At 42.3% G+C, this 13,707-nt stretch overlaps 1 protein-coding gene across 3 annotated transcripts in view; it reads right to left on the minus strand.

Annotated features, from left to right (window-relative positions):
- Nucleotides 1–13,707, minus strand: part of exoc6b (exocyst complex component 6B) — a 168,801-nt gene that overhangs the window by 86,774 nt on the left and 68,320 nt on the right. For all 3 annotated transcript variants that reach the window (XM_085759053.1, XM_085759054.1, XM_085759052.1), the window contains 2 exons: nt 6,304–6,409; nt 6,097–6,206 (listed from right to left, as the gene is read on the minus strand). In XM_085759053.1, the coding sequence (XP_085615179.1) occupies nt 6,097–6,206; nt 6,304–6,409 (216 nt within the window). The remainder of the gene's footprint in view (nt 1–6,096; nt 6,207–6,303; nt 6,410–13,707) is intronic.

Genomic DNA, 13,707 nt, shown 5'->3' on the forward strand with positions numbered 1-13,707 from the left:
AGGAGAAGGAGAAGGAGAAAGAGAGAGGGGGAGGAAGAAGAGAGAGGAAATGGATGAGGAAGAGGAGGAAGAAAAGCAGGAGGAGGAGGAAGAAGAAGAGGAGGAAGAGGAAGAAGAGGAGGAGGAAGAGGGGGAAGAAGAAGAGGAAGGGGAGGAAGATGAGGAAGAAGAGGAAGATGATGAGGAAGAGGAAGAGGGAGGAGGAGAGAGGAGGAGGATAGAGAGTGGAAGAAGAAGAGAGAGAGGAAGAGGAGGAGAAGGCATGGGGAGGAGGAAGAAGGACAGGAGGAAGAAGAGAGAGGAAATGGATGAGGAAGAGGAGGAAGAAAGCAGGAGGAGGAGGTAGAAGAAGAGGGGGAGAAGGAGGAAGAGGAAGAAGAGGAGGAAGCAGGAAGCCACAGGTATGTGGGTCTGCACAGCGTCACACACACACACACACACACACACACACACACACAGCAGCCTGGTGGGTGTGTGTGTGTGTGTGTGTGTCATGTGGTCTCCAGGGCGACCGACTCTCTGTCCTGAGACATCAGCAGGTTCAGTCCATGGATGTATTCGGACAGCGTTTCCCATCATGCTTTGCTCTCAGGCTCAAACAGCTCGTTAGCTCAGCAGCACGATGATACTGACCTGGACTGTTTGTTATCGCTCACACATCGTAGAGCAATAAAGTTTAATTGAAACGTGACGACGACAACGTGTGTTTGTGTTGCATGATGGGATAATGACCTTTGACCTTTGACCTCCAGCTTCAGGTGAAGGTTTGAACCATGGTAACAAACTAATAACAGAGATGCTGTTACCGTAGCAACAGGGCCAGAACTGTGTTATGATGAGGTCATCACAGCACCGGTGACCTTTGACCCCAACGTCCTGAAAACACTTTAATCCTCACGTCCTTAATCCATATCCTCCTCCTCTTCCCTATTCCTTCTCCTCCTCTTACATTCTCCTTCTCCTCCTCTTCCCTATTCCTTCCCGTCCTCTTCCTCACTCCTTCTCCTCCTCTTCCCTATTCCTTCTCCTCTTCTTCTTCCCTATTCCTTCTCCTCTTCCCCATTCCTTCTCCTCCTCCTCTTCCCTATTCCTTCTCCTCTTCCCCATTCCTTCTCCTCCTCTTCCTCTTCCCTATTCCTTCTCCTCCTCCTCCTCTTCCCTATTCCTTCTCCTCCTCTTACATTCTCCTTCTCCTCCTCTTCCCTATTCCTTCTCCTCCTCTTCCCTATTCCTTCTCCTCCTCCTCTTCCCTATTCCTTCTCCTCCTCCTCTTCCCTATTCCTTCTCCTCTTCTTCTTCCCTATTCCTTCTCCTCTTCCTCTTCCCTATTCCTTCCCCTCCTCTTCCTCCCCTCCTCCTCTTCCTCACTCCTTCTCCTCCTCTTCCCTATTCCTTCTCCTCCTCCTCTTCCTCCCCCTCCTCCTCTTTCCTATTCCTTCTCCTCCTCTTCCCTATTCCTTCTCCCTATTCCTTCTCCTCTTCTTCTTCCTCCTCTTCCTCTTCCCTATTCATTCCCCTCCTCTTCTCCTCCTCTTCCTCCCCCTCCTCCTCCTCCCTATTCCTCCTCCTCCTCCTCCTCTTCCTCCTTACAGACACATAATAAAATCTGGACCAGTCGTCGTCTGTGTTTTTACATTTGTTTCATTTTCTGAGCAGGATCGCAGGTTCGATTCCTGGTGGATCAGACTCAGTGTGTGTGTGTGTGTGTGTGTGTGTGTGTGTCTCCTGTCCCATCCCATAAAGCAGAAAAGTAGCAGAACACACACACACACACACACGAAACTCTTTCCACCAAATCAGTGTGTGACCAGAGGTCGGAGGTCAAAGGTCGGAGGGGGATCAATAACCACCGTCCCGTCTGCATCCGGACCCGTGTGTGTGTGTGTGTGTGTCTGCAGCGGGGCAGGAAGGCGTGTAACCGCGGTAACCGGATCGGGGCGGGTGGAGCTGCTGCAGCCAGGTCAAACAGTCGAGTCGTTAGTTCTGTCTGGGAGCCGGAACCAGAACCAGGACCAGGACCGGGACCGGGACCAGGACCAGTCCGTCTCCATGGAAACCGTTCCTCTGGTAACAGCTGATTCCACAGCCATGAGCTCCGACAGCGTCCGTGATTAAACTTCGCAAAAAAAACTCTGTGGTGCGTTTAAAGACAACATTTTTTTTTTTTTTTTAGCTTTTTAACATTTTCTCTGCTGCTGACTCCTTAATATGCTGGGCTTAAAGGAATAATTCACTAAAAAATGAAATTCCGCCCGGAAGGCAGCCGGTTCCTATAGTCCAACAAAAACTTTATATGAGAGTCAATATAGGGCCCGACGCAAAAACCATTTAATATTCCTCCACACTGCTCGTCCGCTGCAATCCAAGTGTCCTGAAGGGAGATAGTCCAGAGTTTACTGGAAACTACGTCACTTAGGACATTTTTACAGCCTAAACAGTCCTGTATTGATGTGACCGGGGCGCGTTAAAGGGATAGTTCAACATTTTGGCAAATTGGCCCATTGCCATAATTGCTATAGTCATAGCAGTAGGTTCGTTACCTTTAATTGTAGGTGTAAGCTATTTTTAGTGCAGCGGGGTGCAGCAGCTGGCTGCTCAGAGCTACGCTATGGAGGCTAAGGGAATTTCTTGGTTTCCCTCATTAAACTCATCAAATTCAACATCCCAAAACTCCACAGCGCTTTTGTAGACAAGTTGTGAGCTGCACAACCACCACGCTATGAGATAATGACGGAACGATACGAAACGGAGCCGTTTTCGAGGTAAATTCATACAAAACCGCTGATGCGCGTTGCGTTCAGGGACAGTTTTTCAGCAAGCAGTCTCCGTATTTACCCTGTATTTACCTCGAAAACGGCTCCGTTTCGTATCGTTCCGTCATTATCTCATAGCGTGGTGGTTGTGCAGCTCACAACTTCTCTACAAAAGCGCTGTGGAGTTTTGGGATGTTGTATTTGATGAGTTTAATGAGGGAAACCAAGAAATTCCCTTAGCCTCCATAGCGTAGCTCTGAGCAGCCAGCTGCTGCGCTCCGCCGTACTGAAAATAGCTTACACCGACAATTAAAGGTAATGAACCTACTGCTATGACTATAGCGATTATGGCAATGGGCCAATTTGCCAAAATGTTGAACTATCCCTTTAACGTCAGAGCGCAATACAGGACTGTCAGGCTGTAAAAATGTCCGAAATGACTCTGGACTACATCCCTTCAGGACACTTGGATTGCAGTGGACGAGCAGCGTGGAGGAATATTAAATGGTTTTTGTGTAGTTTTATGGACCTTTTTGTGTCGGGCCCTATTGACTCTCATATAAAGTTTTGTTAACGGCTCATGGGATTTCTTTGTTGGTTTCCCTCATCAAACTCATCAAATACACAATCCAACAACTCCACAACGCTCTGGTGGACAAGTTGTGACCTGCACATTCACCACACTATGAGATAATAACACAACGTTACCACACAGAGTTGTTTTAGAGGTAAATACAGAGACTGCTTGATGAAAAACTGTCCCTGAAGGCAACACGCATCAGCGGTTTTGCATGAATTTCCCTCTAAAACAACTCTGTGTGGTAACGTTGTGTTATTATCTCATAGCGTGGTGAATGTGCAGGTCACAACTTGTCCACCAGAGCGTTGTGGAGTTGTTGGATTGTGTATTTGATGAGTTTGATGAGGGAAACCAACCAAGAAATCCCATAATGAGCCTCCGTAGCGTAGCTCTGAGCAGCTCGCGGCTCTGCTCCGCCGTTCTAAAAACAGCTTGCACGGACAATTAAAGGTAACGAACCTACTGCTATGGCTATAGGGATTATTATGGCAATGGGCCAGTTTGCCAAAATGTTGAACTATCCCTTTAATTTGTCCTGTTTATGTGACGTTGTGAGTGTTTTCTGTTGGATTAAAGTTATATTTCGTGATATTAACCAGTTAATCCAGTTGTTTTACGTCTTTAAATCCAGGTTTGATTGAACCTGACTGAAAGTTCAGGGTGTCTCTCCGTCTGGATCGTCGCTTCGACATCCCATCATCATCACGACCGAGACAAACACACAAAGACTGATTCTCCTCTTCCTCCTCTTCTTCCTCCTCTTCTTCCTCCTCTTCTTCCTCCTCCTCTTCTCTTTTGATTAGACGACTTTTTCCAATCACTCCTCCTCCTCCTCCTTCTCCTCCTGCTCTGTCTCTTTTTCTTCCGCCGGTCACGGATCAATGGCACCTCCCCGGTTCCCAGCCCCCACGGAGAACACACACACACACACACGTATGTTCTGTGTGTGTGTGTGTGTGTGTGTGTGTGTGTGTGTGTGTGTGTGTGTGTGTGTGTGTGTGTCTGGCTGCGTCCCAGCCTGGTGAAATTCTTCTGGACAGCGGAAGTTGTTTCCTGATTGCTCGTCTCGTCTCCTCCGCTAGAAAAGTAGCTGCATTGTTTCAGATAATTCTTCCATCATCCACGACCAACACACACACACACACACACACACACACACACACACACACACACACACACAACCAACACACACACACACACAACCAACACACACACACACAACCAACACACACGGACTCAGGAGGTTTAACTGTTTAACCTCGACAGAACATGGAACAGAAGCTGGACTTGATTGCGGTGTGTGTGTGTGTGTGTGTGTGTGTGTGTGTGTGTGTGTGTGTGTGTGTTGTTGCGGAGGCCAGATCTAATGAGACAAAGATCCCAGATCAGAATGGAAAGAACCAATCGACCAGGAAACTCTGCTGCATCTGTGTGTCTGTGTGTGTGTGTGTCTGTGTGTGTCTGTGTGTGATTTGCTGGTTTCCGTCAACATGTAATAATAATAATAACTCAGATTTTCCTCAATTACACGGCTCGGTTGCTTTGATACACGATGTAAACAAACAAACTAACACACAAGAGTTCCCACTCAGCTCCGACATCACAAACAGCCAAACTCCTGAAGTCTGGATTTTCTTGAACGTTGCGTTACTCCGTTCATCCGACAGTTCGTCTTGTTTCTACCCAATACTTTGATTAACTAACTTATTTTAGCATTTTTCTCTGGTTTTACAATTGTTTTATTGACTGTCATTATTGTAAACAAACTTTTAACTATTTTATCCTTTTCCTCTGGTGTTTTTTCGAATGGTTTTTTATTTATCTGTTGTTATTATTGTACTTGTTTTTATTGGAAAGTGTATTGAGACCATGTACCATGGTGATTTTGCACTTTAAATAATAAACTGATTGATTTATTGATTGTTTCTGTGTCATTAAATCTGTCATAGTGATAAATGTTGTGCGACTTCTACCAGTTGACACGTTGTTATCATAAAATTCAAATTATTTTAAAAAGGCGAACATTCGAACATGGAAACTGACGTGTGCCTTCCTCAACGACGTAAATTAACGTTGTGCGTTGCGACATTCGGGGAAGTAAACATTTTGTTATTTCTGTGCGTGACGTAGAGCTGCAGCTTCAAATATACGAGTTGAGTTTTTTTTAACTGCCCGTTTATTTGGCTGGAGCGGTTCCTACATGTTCCCACACTACACACACACCTTCTTTTATCGATCGATCCGCGAACTTGCAGATCAGCTGTGATTCGTTGCACCACTACTTATGATATTTCAATTTCTCTTCTTTAAGTTTTATATTGAGTTGGTAAAACTTTCTTTCTTTATCTTTATTGTCATATGCACTGAAGACAGCGTCACACAGTACAATGGAATTCTTACTCTGTGATGATACCTCCGGCAACATTAAAAAGCAAGTAATAATAAAAACAACACTAGTTAAAAGATGCTAAAAAAGTGCAAATGCAGCTTAAGTGTCATTGGGCAATCTGCAATTGTGTTACACTAACAGATTTGGTTGGAATGCCCTTTAGTGGACATGGGATGCAATAATAAACTGGTATAGGTGTAAATATAATGAACTAAAAAAAAAAAAACCACATTACGAATTCGACTATAATATAATCATATTTAACATGAGAAGCATTAGAAATACAAATCTGATTTGGGGGAAAGACTGACAGACCTAGTTGTTACCAAACTTTAGGTGTTGTGTGTTATGTGTTGTGGTTGTGTTGTTTGTACCTGAGGTGCAGGTCCTCCGAGTACTTCAGACAGGCGTAGATGAACTCTTTGAGCTGGCTGTAAACTTTTGGCACAAACTCAGAGAAGGGGAGTTTCTTGGGGAAGGGAAGCTACAGGAAGTAAAAAACACAAACACATTCATTCAGGATTTTATTTGAATCTTTTCTTGATCGTCTGTTGTTGTTTTTTTTGTTGTTGTTTTTTTACCTTGTCCAGTTCGGGGTCTTGCATGGGGAACTGGGCAGTGTAGTGTCTGTACTCCTGCTCCGTTGCCACGGGGATCGGACTGTAGTTGTCCTGGTCCAACACCTGCCTGGAGGCGACAAAGGAGCCACACAACATAACGGGAATTATTAGAAAAGACAGAAAAAGGTTCGACTACAACTGTTCAACTGCTCGCTGAAAAACCATCAGAGCATCAGCATTGGGAGGAACGTTGGTTTAAAGGATAATTTCCGTTTTTTACAACCTGGACCTTATTTCTAGCATAAAATACGATCATTTTACTCACCCAGATAACTTTAGTGTCATCTGGAGTTGTTTTGACGAAATTAGCCCCAGTGGAGCGGCGCGTATATCCGTATAATGCGAGAGCACGGGGCAGCGCAATGCAGCCTCTAAATAACACATTATCCGCTGCAAAACTCGTTCATTTCGCCAATATTTTGTTATGATACACTAGTGCTGTTCCCCTCCGAGCCCGTGGTGGCATGTTAACAACATGCTGCGCCTGTAGGTTGACTACTAACCTCTGATCTGGATGATGTCATCTCCGACCGCTGCCCGGCGCGGCTAACTTGCTACCGCTAACGCTATGGTTCGTTTCTGCGTGTTTCTGACTTGTCAGAACAAAATGAGCAGCTGGATGAAGTTCAGCTTCCACAGGCTTCCTCTCCTCAACCTGGACTCACTAAAGCTCCGGCTAGTTGAGATAGAAATGGACCCGAATACCGAAGCTGAATGATTATTATCAGAATGAGCCGGGCAGCGGTCGGAGATGACATCATCCAGGTCAGAGGTCAGTAGGTCAACCTACAGATGTTGATAACATGCCACCACGGGCTCGGAGGGGAATAGCACTAGTGTATCATAACAAAATGAACGAGTTTTGCGGCGGATAATGTGTTATTTAGAGGCTGCATTGCGCTGCCCCGTGCTCTCGCATTATACGGATATACGCGCCGCTCCACTGGGGCTAATTTCGTCAAAACAACTCCAAATGACACCAAAGTTGTCTGGGTGAGTAGAATGATCGTATTTTATGCTAGAAATAAGGTCCAGGTTGTAAAAAACGGAAATTATCCTTTAAGTCTTCTTATGCTGCGTTCGAGACGACTTGGAACTCAGATCTTTCCGACTTCCTACTTGAAAAACTGCAATCGAACAGAGCGTTCACACCGGACGCGAGTAAAATATCCGCCCGCTCTACGCGAACAGGCGAATGATGCGAATTTCGTGTGTTTGCTCCATTCGCGCCATCGGCACAAATTTGCGTCTGTTTGCATCTTTTTAAAATTAAAAAATGTAAAAACTGTAAAAGACAAATATTAGTACATTTGAGTAGCTGCATAAACAATTTCTAAAGTTAAAATCTAAAGTCGATTTTGAGTTTTAAAGCATTTTGTAGTTTGAGTTTTCTGTCAGTAAATAAAATTCAGGAAGTTCTTATTTGCAGCTAAAACCCTTTTAGAGACTTTTAGATTTGTTAATAACGAGTGGAACAAATCAGTAGGATAAAAGATGTGAGTGAGAATTTATCTGATAAAATCTGAATTTTTATGAGGACTGAAGTCGACACGAGTGAAATAAACGATGCTGATGCTCTGATGGGTTTGTCCGCTGGAATATTTGTTTTTACTCGCGACATTCGCGCAGATATTTCGCTCGAGTTCAATATTTTGAACTTGCGCGAACAAGCGAATGATGCGAATTTCGTATTTGCTCCATTCGCACTGCCGGCACAAATTTGCGTCTTTTCGCATCTTTACATTGACTTTGTATGTAGTCTTATCGCCTTGCGCCCGTTGTGAACACGTAGTAATGGAGCTCCCACTTGGCAAAGTCGGAGAAAAAAATCTACCCCAACTTTCGTCAATGGTAACACATCGATTAAAATGGGTTTAAAAGCCAAAATAGATTAAAACGTTCTTTCTTTTAATTGTTTTTGTGCCCTTTGTAATGTTTTTATACCTTACGTGAAGCACTTTGAATGTAAAGTTTGTCTCGGTCCGCCATGTTTCTGGTTATTCTGGCGAACACTTTGACGCTGGGAGATTCCCGGTTGCGAGTTTTCCCGAACGCAGCATTAATGTTTCAAAAGGTGTTGGTTGATAAACTGGGATTTTTTTTTTTCATGCACAAGCAGAGAAAACATCCAGTGAAGCTGCAGGTTTTTCTGGGAGACAGAGACTTGTTGTTGATACCCAGAGGTCAGAGGAGAACGGCCAGACCCGCCACCTCTCGCCAAAACCGGACAGTAGAAGATTGGAAAAACATTTCCTGGTCTGACTGAGTCTCGATTTCGGACCGCGACACTCGGGTCAGAGTTTCTGGTGTCAACAACATGAAAAGTCTGGTTCCAGCCGGTCTTATGTCGACAGTTCAGGCTGCTGCTGTGACGGCTGAGCATTGTTTTATCTCCATAGTCGACCTGAGTAGTGTTGTTCGACCTGGATCTTCTGAAGCTACTTCCTGCTCAAGGTCACAAAGCTCAGACCGGCTCAGACCGGTTTACTTGACCATGACGATGCGTTCACTGGACTTAAAACGGCCTCCACAGTCTCAAGAGCTGTGTCTCAATTCGAATCGAGTCGTTAGTTGACCAAGAAGTCATTAGTCGACTTAAATTTCATTGGTTGGGGGGAAAAAAAGACAAAAACAACAACATTTGGAGTCATGTCTTGTCAAAATTAAGTCAAAATCTATATGACTGAACTGTGTATGAAAGGCTAGAGGGCTTTTAATGTGAAGGGCCAGATACAGGAAGTCGAAACACTCACTCAATGAATGTCGCTACGGAGGCTCAATACAATACACAATCCAACAACTCCACAACGCTCTGGTGGACAAGTTGTGAGCTGCACATTCACCACGTTATGAGATAATAACACAACGTTACCAGACAGAGTTGTTTTAGAGGGAAATACAGAGACTGCTTGATGAAAAACTGTCCCTGAAGGCAACGCGCATCAGCGGTTTTACATGAATTTCCCTCTAAAACAACTCTGTGTGGTAACGTTGTGTTATTATCTCATAGCGTGGTGAATGTGCAGCTCACAACTTGTCCACCAGAGCGTTGTGGAGTTGTTGGATTGTGTATTTGATGAGTTTGTTGAGTGGAAACCAATAAATCCCATGAGCCTCCGTAGCGTAGCTCTGAGCAGCTCACGGCTCTGCTCCGCCGTTCTAAAAACAGCTTGCACCTACAATTAAAGGTAACGAACCTACTGCTATGCCTATAGGGATTATTATGGCAATTATGGGCCAATGTGTCAAATGGTTGAACTATCCCTTTAAGCACCAGGACGGTTCTTTTTGGTGGAAAAGGGGCATCACTGGGGGACAACATTGGCCTATTTACATACAGTATATTAAACTCCGCTACGTAGCCAAGACGACGGTGACCATCGAGAGTGGGAAGTGTCCATCCAATGGGCCCATTCTGGTTCTTACAGCACATTTGCATTTTTGATATTGTGTGAACGCACTTACACACTCAAAATAGTTCTTATTAAATATGGAAATTTTCAAACTCAAGGATCCGTTTTGGGACCTAAACTTTTTATTTTATATATTAATGATATTTGTGATGTTTCAAAGATTCTACAGTTTGTTTTGTTTGCCGATGATACTAATTTTTTTTTGTTCTGGGGATGATTTGGGGATTATTGCAGAAAACATCACTAATGAAATGGTTAAACTTAAGAGATGGTTTGATGAAAACAAGCTTTTGTTAAATTTGAAAAAAACTAAATTTATGGTTTTTACAAATCGAAAAAAGGATGAAATTGAACTTTCATTTGCAGGAGAGAGTGTCGAAAGAGTGTCTGTATTTAGGTTTTTGGGTGTTATCCTGGAGGACAAGTTGACATGGAAAAACCACATAGCATATGTAAAAGCCAAGGTGGCAAAGAGTATCTATATTCTGAATAAGGTTAAGTTTGTCTTGGACACTAACACACTAAGAATTTTGTATTGTACATTTATTTTGCCATACTTTAATTACTGTGTGGAGGTGTGGGGCAACACTTATGTAAGTAACATCGCTCCTCTGATTCTGCTACAAAAAAGAGCAGTAAGAATTATCCACAAGGCAGGTAATAGAGATCCCTCAAATAGATTTTTTATTTCTGCAGGTTTGTTGAAAATGGCCGATATAATAGAATTACAGACCCTAAAAATAATGTTTAAAGCAAAGAACAGATCATTACCAGAACATTTACAAAACTTGTTTAAATTGGAGGAAGGGGATAAAACAGACTGAAGCTTGATTTTAAACATACATTTGCAAGGTTAAAGCTTAAAACAAATGTGTATTTCTGTTGCAGGTGTAAAACTATGGCATTCACAAAGCAAGGAATTGAAAAGTTGTACAAGTATGTCTCAGTTTAAGAAAATGTTTAAAAAAGAAAAGATAAGTATCTACAAAAAAGAAGAAGGAGAAAGAGAAAAAGAAGGGGAAAAAAAGAAAAGATAGACGAGTGGTGTCTACCGTTATTTTGTTTGTTTGTTTTTTTGTCATTACTATGTTTCATTATCTCTAATATTTTGAAACAGAGAATAATACTGGTGTTGAAGTACGCCAATGACATTTGCAACAACAGAGAGGGGCAGGTACTATAAGTTTTTTCTTCATCCGGCTCCTTTTCGTTCATGGTGAAAATGTGTAGACAATGTATATGTGCAACTATGTGAGAATACCATGAATGAAATAAATCAAAATGAAATGAAATGAAACTGAGACACAGCACAGGTCTCTGTCCAGTCGACCTTTAACCTTCGGGTCAAGTCTGGCATCATGGATACTAGTATACGACGTCCAAATATCTAAAAACTCCACCCATCTTCACATACTTTTTAAATGAATTCCATCTCTATATTAAGTCCCTAAAATGTATTAACCCTCTATGGTACGCTGCATTATGATGCCAGTGGGGAAAAAAATGTTTGGAGTGTTTTTATGTCTCAAAATAGACTAAATAAACATAACCTAAAGAAATTTTAAAAATTATTTATTTTGGGAAGTTTTTGGGATGTTTTGCCTGTAGGCAACATTGTACCATTACGGTTCATCATCTACTGTATTAGAAACACCAGTCTCTGTAGACTTTCACCTTCACTGGCCTCATCCTCATCCCAATTCTCATTCTCATCTTCCTCATCACCATCATAATAGCCTGATGTTTACTTTACTGCATCCAAAATCACATTTATTAAGGATAAAAAACAAAATGATGATGAATGATATGTTTTTGAACATTATATTTACACCTAAACACACATTACCATAGTCTCATAATGCAATTTTGATTCCATAATGGTCCACTGTCGCCTCAAGGCAACATTGGAATTTTCTATAATGGTACGTTGTTGCTTTCGGGCAACAGGTGCATTTTAACAAGTTTCCATTATTTAATAAGTAAATAAATTGCATGGAACTATTAAAAATTAAACTTTAATCTATTAGTGTAAATATATTTTTTCCAGATGAAAAAGGGCCAGGAAGTTACTGTATGTTTTCAGACCGTTTTAGTGGAGCAAAATGGCAAACCTGTTTCCTTTGAAAAAGTCTGCAAAAAAGGGTTTCAGTCTGGCTTCTTGAAAGTCACGTGATAAATTAAAGCATTGTTATTGGTTCTCTAAGGTCTCCTCTCTTTTTTTTAAAGAATTACAGCATTAAATGGGATGAATTGTGGAGATGTGAGACGCCAAAAAGTGGTGTGTTGCCTGAGGGCAACATGGTACCATAGAGGGTTAAGTCCAAACATGCCAAAGACCTCTATGCAATGTTCAAAAATGATCTGACTAATGTAGCGTAACAATTGTTTTAATCCTGGATGATGTAATGTATGTTTTTATTTATTTATTTATTTTCTTTTTCTTTTTCTCTTCCCTTCTATATATTTGATATGTGTTAGTTTTGTTTTTTACTCACTTATCTTAATTTTTGTTTATTTAATGTTATTCTCAATTCTTATCTCTGAAACATGACGTCTGCTCTTGTTAAATTTTGGACAGATATAATATCAGGGTTCCTACAGCTTAAGCCAACTTAAATTTAAGACTTTTTAAGACGTTTTTAATGCCACTTGAAATGAAATTTAAGACCGACTTCACAATAAACACAAATGCAAAAACAAAACAAAAACGTCACCACATCTATTACATAGGGTTAGGGACAATTTTACCCACTTTCCTATGTGTTCCAAGGTAAAGTGACTGCTACATGAATGATTGGGGGGAAAGAAAAAAACTGATTTGGGAGCTGGTGGCGGTAAGAAATTTAGCGTTGACGGCCGCCACTAACTTCTCTATGTCAGAATGTTACCAATTATTTTGAGATTTGAGACTAATTATAATCATAAAATACCACTTACCAAGTGTTAACATTTTTAAGACCTTTGAAAAATGTATTTAAGACATTTTAATGCCAATTAAGGCCTTTAAGGTTTTTAGATTAATGAATTCAATGCCTTTTAAGACTTGTTAAGGATCCGTAAGAACCCTGAATATTTGCCTGACTAGTTTGTAAATGCATTTGTTTAAATAAAAATAAATAAATAAATAATAAAAAAAGTATACGACGTCCATTTTGGATCTGAAACCAATTTCCAGCTTCTTGTTTGAATCCGTGTCAACAAGGGTCAAGCAAACTGTATAAACACACACACTCAATCACCACATTGGGGGTCGTCGTTCTGATGCCTGAGGTTTTCTTACCCCCCCACCCTCCTCTCCCTCCTCTCCCTCCTCTCCCTTCATCCCCCTCTCCTCCTCCTCTCCCTCCATCCTCCTCCTCCTCCTCTTCTTGTTGGCGCTCCAGAGTTCGGACGTTCCAACGTTCCATGGAGAGGCCGTGAACCGGAGAGCGCTCTCTCTCCAACAATACAACACAACATTCCTGTGGCTTCCCCAGTGTGTGTGTGTGTGTCTGTGTGTGTGTGTGTGTGTGTGAGTGTAAGAGAGAGAGAGAGAGAGAGAGGGAGAGGGAGGAAGGAGAGAGGGAGTGAGAGTGTTTGTCTGTTCTCGCTGCTCTAAGTCCCACTGGTGTCATTGGACAAAAAGCAAATGGTGAAACAATGGCATGTAAGTGCAAACACACACACACACACACACACACACACACACACTTGAACACACACACACACACACTCTCTCGGTCAGGGTACCACCCGTTCTGAAGGGCAGAGAATGTTCCGGACGTTCACTCTAAAACACTTCCTCTCTCGCTGGTCGTAAAAAAAAACTTCAAAACCAGAACGGAGACGTTTCCCACAAACCAACACTGTTTGTGTACGTGTGTGTGTGTTTAAGTGTGTGTTTAAGTGTGTGTTTAAGTGTGTGTGTTGTTGTGCCCTCGTGACCTCGGCCCCAGAAGAAGAGGAGGAAGGT

This window comes from Trachurus japonicus, chromosome 18 (assembly GCF_045865225.1).
Source record: "Trachurus japonicus isolate A0001 chromosome 18, Traja_1.0".
NCBI lineage: Eukaryota > Metazoa > Chordata > Actinopteri > Carangiformes > Carangidae > Trachurus > Trachurus japonicus.